Source organism: Pelodiscus sinensis, chromosome 2 (assembly GCF_052426305.1).
Source record: "Pelodiscus sinensis isolate ZL-2025 chromosome 2, ASM5242630v1, whole genome shotgun sequence".
Lineage (NCBI taxonomy): Eukaryota > Metazoa > Chordata > Testudines > Trionychidae > Pelodiscus > Pelodiscus sinensis.
In genome coordinates this window covers 175784423-175802959 of record NC_143053.1, presented here as the reverse complement: position 1 = coordinate 175802959, position 18537 = coordinate 175784423, and the positions used below count along the sequence as shown (strand labels likewise).

At 41.9% G+C, this 18537-nt stretch overlaps 1 protein-coding gene across 3 annotated transcripts in view; it reads right to left on the bottom strand.

Annotated features, from left to right (window-relative positions):
• Window positions 1-18537, bottom strand: part of TRANK1 (tetratricopeptide repeat and ankyrin repeat containing 1) — a 72405-nt gene that overhangs the window by 41445 nt on the left and 12423 nt on the right. For all 3 annotated transcript variants that reach the window (XM_089776564.1, XM_089776562.1, XM_089776563.1), the window contains 5 exons: window positions 14011-14149; window positions 11454-11580; window positions 8795-8945; window positions 6130-6248; window positions 4489-4572 (listed from right to left, as the gene is read on the bottom strand). In XM_089776564.1, the coding sequence (XP_089632690.1) occupies window positions 4489-4572; window positions 6130-6248; window positions 8795-8945; window positions 11454-11580; window positions 14011-14149 (620 nt within the window). The remainder of the gene's footprint in view (window positions 1-4488; window positions 4573-6129; window positions 6249-8794; window positions 8946-11453; window positions 11581-14010; window positions 14150-18537) is intronic.

Below are 18537 nucleotides of genomic sequence, written 5' to 3'. Positions count from 1 at the left end.
GTATTGGCCACCCTGAGAGCCACTGTTCCTGGAGCCGTGCTAATTAGCATAGTCATTCACTGGATATTCTTTCCTCATGACAGGCAGTCTAGGCCCATTGCTTGATCTAAAGCAGAGAACATTCGCAGTACCAGCACAGAGTCCACATTCATAACTCCACATACAGACATCACACAAGTACATGAGTAGCATACCTTTCGAAAGAGGCTTGCAGTCTAGACATAGCCTTAGAGACTAACAAAAATATATATAAATCCACTCAGACTAAAACTCACAATATACACACACACACACACACACACACACACACACACACACACTTTTCTTACCCTCTAAGGTGCCACAGGACAAGTCATTGTTTGCAATGTGGTTGAATAGCTTTACATTTTGTTTTTGTCTTCCCTTCTCTCTCAGGACTTCCCTTCCCTGCACTAGGGATGTTAAATATTGGTTAATTGAATAGTTGACTAACCCCATTAACTCGTATCAGTTAGTCAACTATTCTATAGCTGCCGGGGGCAGGGCTGGCAGCCTGCGTGCTCCAGCCCCACTCCCAAGGAACCCTCTGCCACCCCACACTGCTGCCTTTGCCTCAGAGTGCCAGGTGGAAGCTGGTCTGTGAGGGGAGCCAGTTTAAAAAACAGCTTGCGGACCGGCTGCCTGTCGCCCTGTGCTGCTGCCTCTAATAAAGAGGCAGCAGCGTGCAGGAGCAGCAGCCCCTGTCTGGGGGGTGGGTTTTGAGATCCTGGACTCAGTGTGAGCCAGAACTGAGCTAGCTGGCTGCCTGCCACCCAGCTCCTAATACACTTTAAATGCAGAGGTGCAGCAGGGGTAGGTCCCAGACCCATCACAAGCCAGGAGTGAGCCAGGCTGCTGGCCAGCCTGCTAAAAAATTTACTGGTGGGAGTGGGAATGTGTGTAGTCTATAGCATTAACCTATAAGCTTTTGCTTATCGGTTAATCGACTACACTATTACATACTATCCATGGAACAATTTTCTACAAATATGAGTACGAAACAGTCCCAGTTTCAAACATACATAGTAAAAAAAATACTAATTGTGCTGGAATTACAGGATGTGTTTCAATTAGGGATATAAATTGTTAACCAGTAAGCCTCACCCTTAATGGGTGAGACTTACTGGTTCTGGTTAACCTGCAGGGTCCAGCCACAAGCTCTGCAGTGTGCATAGAGCCGTAGTCACCAACCCGTCGATCGCGATCGACTGGTCAATCAGGAGGGCTTGACCAGTCAGTTACGAGGCATTCGGGGCCCCCCCATTTCCTCTACTCCCATGAAGCCCCACCAACGCTACCTCCAGTGGAGGTAGCACTGGCTTCCTGTGGGGTGGATGGAACTCCCGCAGCTGCGTGCAACTTCCGGGATTTCAGGAAGTGTTCTGGCTGTTCCTCCTCCCCCAAACAGCCAGCACGGTACCTGAAAAGGCCAGGTCTGTGGCATGCCAGGGACTTTCTGCCCCCTTCCCCAGCACCCACTAGCACCCTTCCCCAGTATCATGTCCCCTGCCCCCACCAGCACAGTTGGGGCCACATTAGTGAGGCTTGGGGGTTTTTGGAGGCTTTTTTTTTTTTTTTGCATCTCACTTGTGTGGCCCCAACTAACTCTTCTGTGGGTCAGTGACTCCTGACTCAAAACAGGTTCCCCGCCCCTCTCATAAATAAAGATAATGCTGAAACTCTGCATGTTTGACAATTTTTTTTAAATGAAGTCTGGCCGCCAACCGCCATCTGGCAACAGCATTATAACATTCCTGTACTGCCCCAGACCCCAAATCTGAGCCTATTATATATTGGAATCTCATCTTGAGCCTCCCATATCCCTAGTCTTCTGCCACAACACTTCTGCACCATCCACACACCATTAATCTGTGTCCTGAGCCCATAATAATCCCAACCTCCCTTTCCTAAGCCCCTCACACAACCCAACACAAACTCCTGCACCCCCACATCCACAAGCCTGTGGATACCAGAGGTATCCCAGAAAAAGTCTTCCATGTCCAGAGATGCATTTGTTTTTCCGCCTTTTTAGCAGAAGAGCGAACATGCTCTCTTGGCAACTCCTGTATTCCTCGTTTCACGAGGAAAAAGGGGGCTTCCAAAAGAAGAGGCTTTTCCTACATTTGGTCCAGTGTAGACAGGCCAAATGTTGGAAAAACCTCTTCTTACAGAAAAATCAAGAAAAAAAAAGCAGCAGTGTAGCCGTACCTTGACAGTATATAAGGGCTGGGGATAGCAAGTGATGGAGAGGAGGAGAACAGAGAGGGCGGGGCTTCAAGGAAGGGGTGGAGTCTTGGAGGAAGAATGGGGTAGATCTTGGCTTGTTCTGACATTTTAAAAGTGATCTTGCGTGTAAAAAGGTTGGAGACCACTGGCATAGAGGCTCCAGTGAAGGGATGTTGGCTGCACTCCCAGGGAGGTTTCGCTGTGGGTTCTGCAGTATAAAGCTTATTTAGGCTTTATACTGCAGAGCCCGCAGCATGGGTAACAGCTAAGATTTTTGGCACTTACACAGTTACACTTTAAAAATGACTTTTTACATCCTTCATGGCAATCCCCATCACATTTCATCATATACAGAAGGTTTTAATCCTCTCTTAACAGCATATTTCACAATTTGCACACAACAGCTGTACGAGACATAAGTGATTGGATTTAGGTTAAAAACAAACAAAAAACCTATGGATGGCTAGTTTCATAGTTCAAAACAGCTTCTGTAGCCCCTACTTTGCCTTTGCAAGTCTAACTCATTGATTAGCATCTGTCATAAAAAAGGGGATGTTAAATTATGAGCGTGGCTTCATTGAAACCGAGTACTTATAGACAGGGCCAGTTGAAGACAATATGAAAGCTGTCACTAAAGTCAACAAAAGCAGGATCAGGACTGCAGTTTTATATAGGCAGAAATCCTGTTGAGTTAAAAGTTTTGAAAGGTACTAAATGCAGCAAAATATGTAGGATTTCACAAGGAAGGGAAGAACAAGTCTATGAAGATATTACATGAGGGTGAGGTCTCCAAACCCGCTTTCTGGCACAGAGCAGTCATCTCTGGCTGAAGGATCATGGCCAGTGGATCTACGAATAGCCAATCTAGCTTGCCAAATCCCCTACACACAGAGTCAACAACTAAAGCTGCACCTTATTAGCGATGGCAATAGCTATACAGGCATTCAGCATCTTACCACTAGATGGGGAAAAGGAAGGGAGTAATTCCATTCTGATAGCCTGCATATATTTAAGTAAGGTTCTTTACTTGGATTTAGTAAAGGGGGCCAGGAATTGGCCCAGTGTGTATATAAAAAAGTACTGTCTAAACAAGGCAGAATTAGATTTTCATTTGTTTATAATTTTCCCACATAATATCAATGTTTATTTTAGGCATATTATTCATTTTTATTGATTTAAATGTTCACAGCTGTGAGCAAGGTTAGACGATTACTGTAGATTTCGCTATTCAAAAAGCTGAAGTATTAAAACAAAAACTGTCAACATTACATGCTGAAATATGCAAATAAAACATCTCTAAATAAAGCTCCAAGAAGTTCTCAAACTTTTTTTCCCCCTCTGTATCTGTAAAGTTTGATTATCTATAGCAATATTTTTTCCACTGGTTTGTGTGTGTACAGTGAAATCAACATTTATTGGTAAAACTCTAAGCCTTCCAAACTTGTATCCAATGCTACAGTAGACTTCCGATAATCCGGCACCTTTGAGACCTAGGTGGTGCCGGATTATCGGATATGCCGGAGTACTGGGAGGTACTATAAGGGGGCATACTCCCAACCCAATCCCCCTTCCCTCCCGTCGCCTCTCAAAGCCAAACACCTCCCCCTCCTTGCTCTAACCCAGTCCCCCTTCTCTCCTAACTGTATGTCCGGGTCCCAAGGCAGCTGCCCGTGCTCAGCGGCCAGCTGCCAGCAAGTGCAGGCTGGACGCTGTGTGCACTGGGGACCGTGAGCGGAACAGCGCGGGCTGGAAGCGCGCATGCGGCTCACAGCGGCCCGGCCGTAAGAGCGGCTGACCGGAGCACTTCCGGGTTTCAGTTGCTGCTGGACTATTGGGAGTGCCAGACAACTGGATCCTGGACATTTGGAGTTTTACTGTAATTATAAATAACATTAGTCAGTCATGAAATAGTGTCAATTTAACCTGGCTGCCACACTCTCACAACTGATCTATCAATTTGATTTTATAATGAAGGTTTCCAGAGCCGCTACTAACAAGCCTCCTACTTATGTTATATTATGTATTATAGAGCTCACTGTAAATGTGAACATTTCTGAACAAAAAGGGGATAAATTTCAGACAAAATGTTTTGACCGGTATTAATTACACTTATTTCCAAACTGATGTTTAATCTGTGCTCACGCTAATTCACAGAATATTAAGTTGTTTAGTTGAAAAAAAAATTAATAAAAGGAGAGAGAGGCAGTTATATTGTGAAACAGAATACTCATGACAGCGCTGTACCTCAAACAGATCCTTCAAGGATACATGAGTGACTCTCAGATGTCTCGGCAAATTGTGTCTCTCAGCTGCCAGCAACATCAAGGACTAGGAAAAAGAAATATTTATGAGCCTGCAAGGATTTAGATATTAAAGTTTAAATGCATCAACAAACATTAAAGGAAAAATCTGAGTAGTGCTCTCTATGGGATATAAATTTGTTCTACAGGCTGAAGCTCCGTGGTCTGGAACTCTGGTCTGGCAACATCCATGGTCTGGAAGGACTATGAAGGTTGTGGGACTATGGAGTCCCAGCAGAAGAGGTTGCCAGTGGCTTGGACCAGAGCCAGCCAGTGGGCCCAGCAGAGCACAGGGGACAACACAACCCGCAGCCAGTGGGGGCAGGGAATCCAAGGATGGACTGGAGCTCTTGGGACAGTTGCGTTCGGAGCTGGCAGAGATGTCAGGAACTACAGCAGGGTGACAGGGCTGCTGCAACTCGCAGGGCCAGGAGCTCTGGCAGGGCTGCTATACCTTGGACCCCAGTGGGGAGGCTGGCACCCCCTTCCCAGACCTTGCCTGGTTTAGAAAACTCCCTTGTCCAGAACCAATCAGGTCCCGAGGGTGCCGGACTAGGGAGGTTGGACATGTACTGCCCATTATTTGTGATAACCGATCAGATTCTCAGAACACTAAAACTTCCTTTTTCTTCTCACACATAAATCTTTTACTTTGGCAAACACTTTTTCCCGACCTGAGCTTCTCATCAGGCACAAGTCACTATGGGGCTACAGCATTTGCCATTATGTTTATACTCCTGCATCATCAGTGACAGGCAGCATGTGTGTGTTTGGGATTCAGCTGGTGCTCTGAAGAAGGACCACTATAAACTAAGGCCGCTATAAACTAAGCAGATTAGTAACCAACATTATACAAGAGCACCACAGTAGAAAAACTTCATTTATTTATTTATTATGGTATATCCATAGTAAAGCACTATAATGGGGGAAATAGTTTATACATATTATTCTCACAGCAAAATGACTGACCAAGTATTATTTTATCAACTATAACTGGTTAACAATTTAGTAAAAGCATCCCAACTGGTTAATAATTAAATCACAGTGTTTATCATGTGATCCACTTACATAGATTGTGGCTCACAAGCTGCATTAGATGATTTGTCTAGTTATGAGTGGGGAGCTTCAGGCCTAGGGCCAAAATGTGGCCCCTGGCTTGCCTGGATCCGGCCCCAGAGGCTCAGGGCTCCCTCAGCATTGGGGAGCCAGTGCTGGTGCTTCAGCCCCTCCCCTGCTGCCCACTTCATGGGGCTGGAGCACGCAAAATCTACTAGGCTGGCCCCCCTATGTTCTGGTGTGTGTGTGTGGGGGGGGGAAATGTGGGGAGTGTCTTTCTCCTTCTCAGTTGGGAGCAGAACAAACAAAAAGAAACACAAATGGGATTTTAAAGTTGACTGTTCCTTTCAAAAGGGAAAGAGAATTTTACAAACTATTTTTTCCTTAGTTTCTATTTTTTCTAATGCTAATATTCAATATGGGTGAACAATTTCAGATTTAAAAACAATTTAAGAAAATAAAGGCTTATTATTGAATTTAAAAAAAACAGATTTATTAATTAATATTCTCGGCATAGCGAAAAACTTACTTGCCACATTCCTTTCTTGGCCAATTTTTCTATTACCACCTGCCAAACTAATGCATCAAATTTTTCATTCAAAATGTTCTTAAAGATGGAAATAAAATAGGGTGCTATATATTTTTCACCTAAGAAAGCAAGAAAAGAAGTTTCAGAAGAGTGTTAAGCATGTGCAACTTTTTCATGTTGTGCTCTCAAAATACATCAATTCATTACATAGAGTCAATTCTTCACTAGTGATTACATTGAAACATTTCAAATTAGCTCAAATAATTCACATAACTAATACTAGTAAGAGGTCTGCTCAATAATTAATAAGGGTGCACTATTTTTAGATGCCACAGATTTCATGAACAAAGGGAAGTTAACCATTTGTTTTGGAAAAGACTCTGAAGCCCATGAAAATCTAAAACCTTCCACCAGTTTTTCTACTTATCATGAACGGACAGAGAAGTGGATGAAGTGACCAAACTCAATAAAACAGGAATGAGAGTGCAGAAAGCAAATGAGAGAGGCATTGCCAGAAGCCAGATGGAATGGTCTTGGGCTCTCTCAGGCAAAGCTGGTAAACCAGACCATTAAGCAATAGCAACACATAGGAAGGAACACAAGATCTTGAGGGGATCTGACTGCTACAGAAAAAAGTGGTTAGGAATAGGAAAAGCCAAGTATCCTCTCTCATCTGTTCTTTTCCCTCTTCCCGCTGTTACTCTCTCAGGCCTTTCTATAATTTGATCTGGGAGAGTATTTCACAACTTAATAAAGCTAACTGCAAGTTTTTCCTGATGTTAAGCCTAAATTTTTCCTCTTTCTTCACTACTCCTAGCTATTCCCTGATCTGCCTCACTGACAAGGAAAGCCATGTGGATTGGAAGAAACCAGTATAGGCACTAGGCTTCAATAGATCCCAAGTTCCAGGGGTGGTTGTCCCCTGACTTTTGGTCGTCTTAGGCAAGTCACTTCATGTTTCTGTTTCACCTTCCTCAACTGTAAAATGAGGGAGTTAGGCACAGATAGGGATATTATGTAAATTATTTAGTTAATGTATGGTGCATTGAAAATACCATACAATTCTAAGTATTATTAAATTATTACTCTGCTTCATTGGTGCTTCTCCATTCAGATGTGGAGAACTTATTTCTCCACAAGTCCTGCTTGACGAAGCTATACATGCTCACTTCTTTTTATTACTCTCCTATACCTCCAGCTTACCTCCACTCCATAATGTATATTATTCATTTCTAAATTCTCTCCAGTCTGTCACACTTTGTATGTGTCCAGAAAAAAATGCAATATTCTGTATGTGGTCACAATAGCATTATAGGAGACTATCCTCCATCTCTGTGACATGACTTGAAGAAGGCAGCCCAAAACTGTATTGGTGCTTCTGCAAATTCAAATTGGCTGCTCACTGCCACTGCAGGTCTCTTTCAGCATTAACGTTTCCCAGGCTTCTCCCTGCCACTGAGTGAGCATGTCAGGTTTTTTTTCCCTTTCTGGGGTGTGCTGACTTACGTGTACTCTAGATGAATCTCTTTCTGAGATTTTCTGCTCGTATTTCTTTTACTCTCCAGCTCCACTTTCTCTGTCCTAACTGGTGTTTGCAACTTAGCCTGTTACTGTGTCAATTGTTATTCCCTTCCTCAGTCACTAATAAAGATGTCTGCTAAAGCTATATAACACCACAATCCCCATTTAAACTGTTGTGCAGTACTGACTTTTAGGCCCTAAATCTCCAGTTAAATTCACTGCCATATATTGGTGAAACCTAAGGCCCGTTAAAGCAATGGAAAGATTCCTTTTTAACAGGCTTTGGATCTAGATCTTGTGGTCAGTTTTTAATACACGACAGTATTCCTTTCTAAACCAGGCCGGTAACAAGGTCAAGGCAAGTGAGGCACTTGCCTCGGACGCATAGCTGAGGAGGCGCAGAAAAGACAGCTACTACATTGTCTTCGCTCGTATCTCACTCCATGTCAGCACCTCCGCCCATGCTGAGGATGGTCTTGCCTCAGGCACCAAATTAGTTAGTTACAACTCTGTTCTAAACCATTCTGAATTAAACTTACTGCATTCTTTATATACACTAATTTTACAGTTCTGTCCAAAAAAGCAAGTTTGCCTGAGAAGACTGATGCTGCTTATTACTCTTGGTTCCGTTTCCCTTTTAAACATCTTGTGATTGTTTCTCTTGATATCGGTTCTATTGTTTTACTAGGTATAGCAGTTCAAGTTAAAGTTCAACTTTTGCCAGGACAATTATTTTTTCTTTTATTGCAAAATCAGTACTACATTTGCTTTTTCTCCAGCCTTGTTTGCCTCCCAGGTTGTCCATGTTGCCAAAAGGCCAACCAGACCATATTATAATTAGAGATCTCTCTTCTTTTCCTTTGACCTCCCATGAAAATAATAGGAATTTCAAGGCATTTGAAGACATTTTCCCTCCATTAGTGTTCTAAATGGACTGATTTAAAAAAACCTGCAAAGTTATTTTCAGCAATTTCTTTTAAATTAACTTTTTTTCCCCCTAAAGAAAGTGTTTATATTTTGAATAAATCCCTCAAATATGACCCTGGTCAATGGTGACCAAATTAATTATTCTACACCAACCCCTAACCTGTCCTGTCCCTACTAAGAGAGTCTAAATAAAATGCAAGTTTCCATTCCAATTTACCATTAACGCATGTGAAGATTCCAATTAAAAAATCAGCAATTTGAGATTGGTCCATCGAACCACGCAGATGATTCAAACCATGAGAAAACATAACAACTGCATCATGAGTTCTCGACAACTGTAGCAGCGAATAGCCAGATCTATAGTAACCCTAAGAAGGGGAAGGGGGAAAAAATTACACACACACACACACACAAAGAAAAGAATCCATTGTCATCAAATCTCATTACTTCTTAATTTCAGAAATTAAGAGCCCATCTCTGAAAGCTCTATGTAAAACTGTCAATTTTACAATAGAATTTTTTCCTGAATAAGATTTCCAGGATCTGGTGTAACTACATACAAATAATGTTATCAACATTTTAAATGGTTGAGAAAATTACTCACATACCAACATCATAAAGTTGTAAAATATTGTGGGCCTCTTAATATGACGATCTTTCAGTCTCCAGAAGACCCAATATCTTTGGAAAATTAAATATTTTTGCAAACAAAAATATTCAGATCCTCATTAAGCTAAACAATGTTCTTGTGTCAAATTACTAATTATGCCCCAAGATGCACATTAGAACATAAGAACGGCCGTACTGGGTCAGACCAAAGGTCCTTCTAGCCCAGTATCCTGTCTGCCGACAGTGGCCAGCACCAGGTGCCCCAGAGAGGGTCGACCAAAGACAAGATCAAGCGATTTGTCTTGTGCCATCTCTCTCCAGACTCTGAGAAACAGAGGCCAAGGACACCATTTTATCCCCTGGCTAATAGCCTTTTATGGACCTAACCTCCATGAAATTATCTAGCTTCTCTTTAAACTCTATTATAGTCCTAGCCTTCACAGCCTCCTCTGGCAAGGAGTTCCACAGGTTGACTACAGGCTGTGTGAAGAAGAACTTTCTTTTATTAGTTTTAAACCAGCTACCCATTAATTTCAATTGGTGTCCTCTACTACTTCTATTTAGGGAACTAATAAATAACTTTTCTTTATCGGCCCTCTCCACACCACTCATGATTTTATAGACCTCTATCATATTCCCCCCTCAGTCTTCTCTTTTCTAAACTGAAAAATCCCAGTCGCTTTAACCTCTCCTCATATGGGATCCATTCCAAACCCCTAATCATTTTAGTTGCCCTTTTCTGAAGCCTTTCTAAGGCCAAAATATCTTTTTTGAGGTGATTCACATCATTTATGGTTTGTAATAATATTCTCTCAGCTCATTACACTCAGAATTCTATAAGAACAAACAACTGCTGGTACTCATTGGCAGGGCCCTGAGAAAAGTCACATTTTTTAAATAAAATTCACAGCAGTGTCACGGGCAAAATAGTGAATTTCACAAAATAAACATAGAATGCAGTCAGCAAAAGTTCATTGCTGCATTCCTTTGCATAAAAATTGGCAGCCCAAATTATCCCAAGCTGCTGAGATTTTTTCCAACAGCAGAGAGGCAGAGGTGGACCATCCATGCATGTTGGTCTCGTGCCCAATGCGATTCGCAGTATATGTTCTAAGTTGCAATAGCATGATCTATTGTGCCTTGCATAAAATCAGCCAAAAGCCATACCAAACATGAGATTGTTGCACGCAGATATCTGCTACTCGCTCCTCCTATCCACTAAGCCTGCAGTAGGTTGGGTTAAAAGCTGGCTACCTTGCCTTGAATAAAGCTGGGTGCCAACTGCCCCCAGACACATATACCTTAACTGTGGCACTGACATGATGCTGCAATGGAGAAGCCACACCTCCCCCCCCCCCCTCCCAACACTAGATTGTTGCGGAGGTGGATAAAAAACTGTTTTATGTTAATTTCACAATTTCTAGCCTGTCTATAAAAAAAAAAAATCTCAATTTTCTCAAGTCTAACTCATTAGAAATGCTCACCCCTGTATTCCATACATTATAAATTTCGTTAAGTGTCTAGAAAAAGTAGAGAACCCTCAATCAAGACTCTGAAAATAACCAACGAACAAACTGTCAAATATATTTCAATCCTTTTACAGTGCAGCAACACTTCAATGTGTGCTCATGTGAAAAAAAATCAAGCACCACTTTTCAGCATCTGTTTCAAGTATGTATATGGCTTACACAATAAGGGTGCGTCTACACAGCACTGTAGGTCAAAATAAGATACACAATTTGAGCTACGCAAATTGCGTATCTTATTTCTATGTTATTTCGAAATAGCTTATTTTGAAATTTGGCACTGTCTACACAGCATTTATTTCTAAATAAATCGCTACTCCAAAACATCCCTCATGGAGCACTGCCTTAGGTTTTAAGCATAGCGTACATTTCACTGCTTCACTGACTCAGGGTCATAGTGAAATTTCTTTTCACAAGAGAGTTTGCTGTACTGGAATTTTCATAGTGCCATGAAACAACATGGGAATTTCATTGTAAGCTAGTTCCAGGGAATTTCATTGTAAGCTAGTTCCAGGGAATTTCATTGTAAGCTAGTTCCATGTCATTCAAATAAAATAATTGTAATGGCAATTTTTTTTAAATGTCAAAACATATTCAGCTATTGACTAGGGATTCTAAGGGTATTCACTTATTCTTACATCATGTATTTGTATAATAATTTTTTAAAAACTAATTCTGAATCTTATTTAAAATAATAAGACCGGAAAGCATTGCTGATCTGTTGGATTATATGTGCAGTACCTTAACGTATGACATATCCCACTGGAGGCTCTCATTGGCAAATTGAAATGCTTCTTCCCATTTACCAAGGCTGTAAAAGGCATTTGATTTGTTGCATAACAACACAGCCATGTCTCTCTGAGAAACCCTGAGAAAATTAATATTAATGTTTAATCAATTTTAAAGCAATAAATGGTACTTCATACTGAAAAATTTGACAAAAATCTTAAAATGTATTCCACCGAACAGAATTATGGTACAATAAGATAGCCCCTAAAAATAAAGAGCCTGCCAATTCAGTTAACACAATTCCATCAAATCTTATAGCAATATTCCATAGGAAAAAACTTCTTCTTTAATACAATATTAATGTTACAAGGTAAAGTCAAGAAATAAAATTATAATTGTGATTGCCACCTTAACTCCACCTCTCCCTTTTCAGGATATGGGTTAAATACAGTCTATTTTATGACTGCATAGTAGGGATGTTAAATATCAGATAACTGAATAGTTGATTAACCTCATACATTTTTATCAGTTACTCAGTTACTCAACTGTTCTATAGTCCCTGGGGGTGGGGCCAGCAGCCAGTGCACACTGGCCCCACTCCTGAGGAGCTCCCTGCCACTCCACACCGCTGCATGGGGTGCTAGGCTAGAGCTGGTCTGTCAGTTGAGCCAGTTTAAAAGCCAGCTCCCCTCGTGGACCGGCTGCCTGTCACCCCATGCTGCTGCTTCTGATACAAAGGCAGCAGTACAGGGTGACAACAGCCCCTGTCTGTCAGGGGGTGGATGGGGGAGGGTCTGAGCTCCCAGACCTGGAACTGAGAGCTGGGCTGCCCACCTGGCTCCTAATACACTTTATAAGCAGAACCCCAGTAGGGGTAGGTTCTAGATCCAGTGCAAGCCGGGACTGAGCCAGGCTGCTAGCCAGCTCACTAAAAAATGTACTGGTGAGGGGAAGAGGGATTTAAATGTGTGTAATCTATATTATTAACCTATAAGCTTTTGCTTTATTGGTTAATCAGTAAATTGACTATACTAGTACATCCCTACTGCATACTATTTCCTTCATTTCATCTCTGAAGGAAAATATAGAAAGTGCATTGGGTTCAGTTAAGTAAATTTGGATTGGCTCAGGACTAGGCCCAACACCATAACACTGGAGTTGTGACCTGCAGATGGTAAGGAGAACAAGTGTGCTTCAGCAACCAAAGGATTAACTAAAAAAAATACAGGGCTAAATCCTTGGCTGATGTGAACTGGTATAACTCCATGGAAGTCAAATTTCTACCAGCTGAGGATCTGGAAGAACATTAATTTAGTTCTTAAATATTGATCATTTGAGTGCTAGGTATGTGCCCCAATAACAACAGATGCCCCAATAACAACAGACTCAAGATAGTGTACACACAAAAAAATAATACTAAAGATCTTGAACACAGATACTAAGGCATTGGACTGGGACCAAGGAGGAGCGGAGATATAATCCTGGCATTGTCACCAAATCTCCATACCTCCCTTCTTTACCTCAGAGGGAAAGTGCAATTATCAGGGCTCAACAAATCACTGAATCCACTCGCCCGTGGCAAGTAGATTTCAGCCGGTAGCCCCGTTCACTGGCAGCGCACGCATGCGCAATGCGGGTCTTGCGCATGCACAGTGCAGGGCTGGCGAGTAGGTTTCACCGCCGTTTGTGAAGCCCTGGCGATGATAAATTCATTAGTTTGTGTGAGGGGCTGGAATGAGCATAAGTACATCAGATAAACTCATAGACTTTGAGACAGGAAAGGGCCATCATGATCATCTAGTTCCGTAGTGTCCAACCAGTTCTGAAACAGTAGCCATTATAGTGGTTACTGCTCTAGCACACTAGCCACACTCAACCAGCCAAATAGCCACGTTATTCAACTGAACAAACAGCCTCGCGTAGCTAGTGTGTTGAACTCCTCCATACTGCAAGCCACAGCATCTCACCCACCCAACTCCTACAGCAGGCTTGTAACTTCTGTCTGAGCTTTAAAGCAGGGAGTTCGCCAACTGCAACTGGGGACCCAAAGGGAGTGGGGAACCCATTTTAACTGGGTCATCAGAATGGGGGTTAGACTTTTGGGGGCCCTACGGAGGAAGCAAGAAGGCTTCAGCCTTGGGTGAGCTGGGCTTAGGCTACAGTAACCCCTCCTGGGATAGTGTAGTAATTGTCAACAAAAAGGGGGTCACGGTGTAATGAAGTTTGAGAAGCACTGGTCTAGCCCAATCCCAGTAGAAAGAGTCAGAGAAAAATAAAAAAATAAAAAGTCAATAAATATTATTACTCAAGCTTGAATTAAGCTTATTTAAATGTATAATTCTTACTTACTTAGGGCTGTTCAGGTAATATGAGCATCATGCCCATTTTACAGATAGAGAAATGATGAATCGGGGATATTAAGTGACTTGCCAAAAAACAAAGAAGAGTCACTACCAGAGCTCGAAAAGAGCTAAAAAATTCCTGATTCCTATTATCCTCAGATAGCCAGACCACTTATCTTTAAAATGTTATCATCGTTTACTCTGTCATACATTAGCTGAATACTTACATCCTCCACTGAAATAACTGAGAGAGCACAGCTATGGCTTCATCGTAGTTTCTGATGGCCAAGAAATAATTTCCATTTCTGAAGTTGTCATTTCCAGTTTTTTTCATAAATTCTGCATAACTCATGGGATCCATGATAGCTGACAGGAGAAAACACAAAAACAAATGTAAACTCTACTTTTTACTAGGGTGCAGCTCCTCTCCTCATTCCCCCCCCCCCCAAAAAAAAAGCGCCCCCACAAAGATTAAGCCGGTTTCTTTTATTAAGGACCTAATCCTGAGAGGTAATAAACAGCTTCTAAGGACTTCAGTGAAAATTATGAGATCAGACCCAGTTGCAACAATAATTCATTTTAGTTCTGGAACCAACATTTTAGTTCATGTAATCCAAATTAATCTCACATTTTACATGGCAATGTCTAAGCAGAACAAAAAAAACATCTTCTCTATCCCAACAGCTGAAGATGGTGAGATGAAATTGGACCACAGAATTGACTTCACATTTTCCCTCTTACTATTTTTCTCTCAACCTCTGGCTAGCGGATTTCATCCTTTGTCTGGTAGGTGGTTGTTGGACTCTTATTTTAAAAAAATGGAAGGTAATCTAATTTATTTAAATGGACACTGTGACAGGCTGCTGACTAAGACAGATGTCTACCACTATAGCCTGGTTGAAAAAGGCAACTGAAGCCAGCTGAGAAAGTCCATGCCTGAGGGGCTAATGGGAAACAGCTGTGAGCCTCATTAGCCAGATGTCCAGATAAAGCAGCCAGAGAGGCAGCAAAGAGGAAGTGGAAAGGGAGAAGTAGCCAGAGAGTGGCTGAGTGTGCTCCCCAGCCAACTGGAGAGGGTAGCGGAGTTTCCAGAACTTTGTTCCAAACGCAAATAGAAGGTGGTGGAAAATTGGCACAGAAAATAAAGACACATGGGTTATTGCACAAGAGAGGGTCTCCAGTAGGGATGCAATAGTCTAGTCAATTAATCAGCTTATAGGTTAATGCTATAGACTACACGCATTCCACCCCGAAGTAATCTGTTTAGGAGGCTGGCCAGCAGCACAAGCTGGTAATAAACCATGCTAAGTCTAGGACCTACCCCTGCTGCAGCTATGCATTTCAAGTGTTTTAGGAGCCAGGTGGGCAGGCAGCCCGGCTCAGTTCTGACTCCCACTGGGTGCAGGAGCTCAGACCTCCCTCCCCTCCTCCTTCCCCCCAACAAGAGCTGCTGCAGTGTGGCGTGGCAGGTAGCCAATCCGCAAGGGAAGCTGGTTTTTAAAACTGGCTCACCTCGTGGATCAGCTCCCACCTGAAACCTTGTGCTGCTGCCTCTGGTAGAGAAGCAGCAGCACAGGGTATCAGGGGGCTCTCCGAGAGTGGAGTTGGAGCACACTAGATGTCGGTCCCACCCCTGGGGACTACAGAATAGTCGACTAACCGATAAGAATTCATGAGGTTAATCGACTATTCAATTAACCGATATTTAACATCCCTAGTCTCCAGTTGATTTTGTGACTGAAGAAGGGGTTCCAGGGGCCTGAGCGAGGACCTTGCTACAACACATACATATACCGGAAGAAACCATAAGTGAACCGAATTAGATTAAAAAAAAAAAAAAAAAAAAGTATTTTTGAAAAAAAACAAAACAAAAAAAACCACACAAAAACAAAAACCCAAACCTGTTATTTCTCCTGTGGTTTGATCAGCTTTTCTGGTTAGACAACTTCACAGCAAAACTGCATTACAATCTGATTAAGGCCTAAAAATGTTGTATAAACAAAACAAATATACCCAGCCCAGAGGAGCTCAAAACCCAGCCTAGAAAAAGCTCAAAATCTAGTTTAAGGTAAGACAGACAAGAAAGGGGTGTAACAAACACTCCAGCAGAATATGAAGGGGACAATGACAGAAACCAGAAATATTTTTGCAATTTACATTGCAAAACAAAATTTCTTCATGAAGTAATTAAAGTAGTCACAACATCCAACATGTCTCGGAGAAAGGATTAAAATTCATTAAAATACAGCAATTACTTTGAGAAATGTTTCTGCCAAAAAAACTGCAAAAGTGAAAGAGAAAAAACAAGTTTCAATACTTCACATAAAATTATTTCACATAAACTCCCAACAAACAAATGCATAGCAAAGCATTCCCATCAATTTGGAAATCTTGCACCAAACTCAAAAATCAGAATTTCTGACAGAGAAAGACGTAGATCTGGCCTATACTGGAAGCTAGGAGAACACAGCTATGACACTTTAGAATATGGAAAATCTACACCCCAAATGGTGTTACTATGTCAATCTAAGCCTGAGCACAGATACAAAATGGAAAAATGCTTCATTGATCTAGCAACCATCATGCAAAGAGGTGCATTCCTACTGCGATGGAAAGCCTCCTTCCATTGGTGTAGATTAGATCTATACTACAGGATTATACTCTGTACTTGTCTTCTCTATGGACGTTACAACAGCACAGTTTTATACAGCCATAGCATCCCTGCACGATGCTGCTTATGGTGTCAGAAGGCATTTTGCCGTCATTGTAGGTAATCCTACTCCGTGAGGAGCATTAGCTAAGTTAACAGATGCTTCCTTCCATCAGCCTTGCCACATATATATGCAGCCACAGCTATGGCATGCAGGGATGTAAATTGTAAGTCCTGCTCTACATTTCAAACTTAGGTCAAAGTAGCTACATCACTCAGTGCCATCACCCTGGCCTATGATAGAAGTGGACTTATTGCAGCTGTACCACTGTAGCTGTTATGGGACAGGCTGCACCTCTAAAATCCAGAATTCTCTGGTCCGGCAACATCCATGCTCCAGCATGGCCATAGATGTTCCAGGATCAGAGAGTCCCAGCGCACTACAATGAGGTAGGGACCAGGAGCCATTGTATGGCTCAGTCAGGCTGCAAGGGGAGGCTGGAAGTCAGTGTGCGGCTCATTTGGGCTGCAGGGGGCGGGGAGCTGGGCTGCAGGAGCCGGCTTGTGGCTCAGCTGAGCTTGGGGAGAAGGCAGTAGGAGCTGCCATGGGGCTCAGCTGGGCTGCAAGAGGAGGGGCAGGGAGCCAGCACACAGACTCAGCTAGGCTGGGGAGGGAACCAGAAAGCCTGTGGGGAAGTGGTAGAGGGGGCGGCAGCAGGAGACCTCAAATGACCTCCCCTCATCTGGAAAAATCCCTCATCCAGGACCAGGCAGGTCCAACCTGTATGGACCAGGCCTCAGGCTGGGTAGGACCTTGCTGCAGGAGAAAGACCACTGATTTCAATAGGAGTACTTGAGAAACAAGCTACTAATCAACCTGAGTCAAGATGAAAGAAACTGTCTACCATATTAACAAATGATGAAGACTAGTTTGCACCATTCTGTCTGTGTACAGGGAAGAAATGATGTAGGACAATCCTACATGGAAGGGAGCTCACAGAAACAGTTATATTTTATTTGTTTAAATAAACATTCTACCACCCTGTTTACAACCTAAATTTTACATCATCCTGCTAGTGCCCGAGAATCCAAAAGGAGAACTGATCTGAAATAATCTATAAACAAAATATTAACTTCTACCTACACTAGAAAGCTTTAGGAGATGCAGTAAAGAAACTTTAAATGTGGTCACCCCAAAACAGTTAAAGCAAAGTTTAATTTTTTAGTCTGGATAGGACCTAAGTTTTAGAATTATGCTAAAGCCTTAGACAGGTCACACACAGATGATTCATAATGAAGATGGAACTTTTGTTTCATTCCCCTAAGCTGAATAAAATAAAAATAAAATAAAACTGTGTAAATAATCAAATTAATATTTAATAATATTTTAAAAGCAAATTTTTACCCATGTTGCCTTAAACAGAACTTTTGATACGTTCCCTCCCCCCAAGTCTTTCAGTTTTAATCTATTTATTTTAACTCTACATGCATCTCCTTAATAGCAGCCGCAGGTAAAAATCATGATTACAGGAAGAAAAACAATACTGTGAAATAGTTTCAGCTACTGAAATGTTTTCTTAATATATATTGTGCATGTGTTTGGTTTTGTGTAGACCAGAATATACAACAACTCTAAATATAGCTCAGCTTATCAAGGGTGGACTTTGATTGTTGTTTTTTCAAGAATCAAGGTAGATAATGTACAAGGTGAAGTCTCTGGCTTTTGCCCAAAATTAAAATGTGTTTACTGTAATATTTATTTTAGGGCCATTTAAAGTAAAAAAATCAACACGACAAAGAAGTTTGACAGACAAGTTATGAAACAATATAGTGAAAGATCCTTGGTTACAACATTTGTTTGCTTTTTGTTACTGATTTTCTAATCAATTCACATAGAAAGGGGGAAGGGAAGATCAGGAGAGGAAAAAAAAAAAAAAAAAATCAACCAAACATGTGTATAGTGGTTACAGCATTTATCACAAGAAAGATCGAAGCAGCAAGACAGACTCCCTGCAGCCAGCCTGGATGGGTTCCTGGCCCCTGCACGGCTCCTGCCTCTGGCCTTCCATCAGGTCTCTCTGATCCAGCAATATCCACAGTCTTG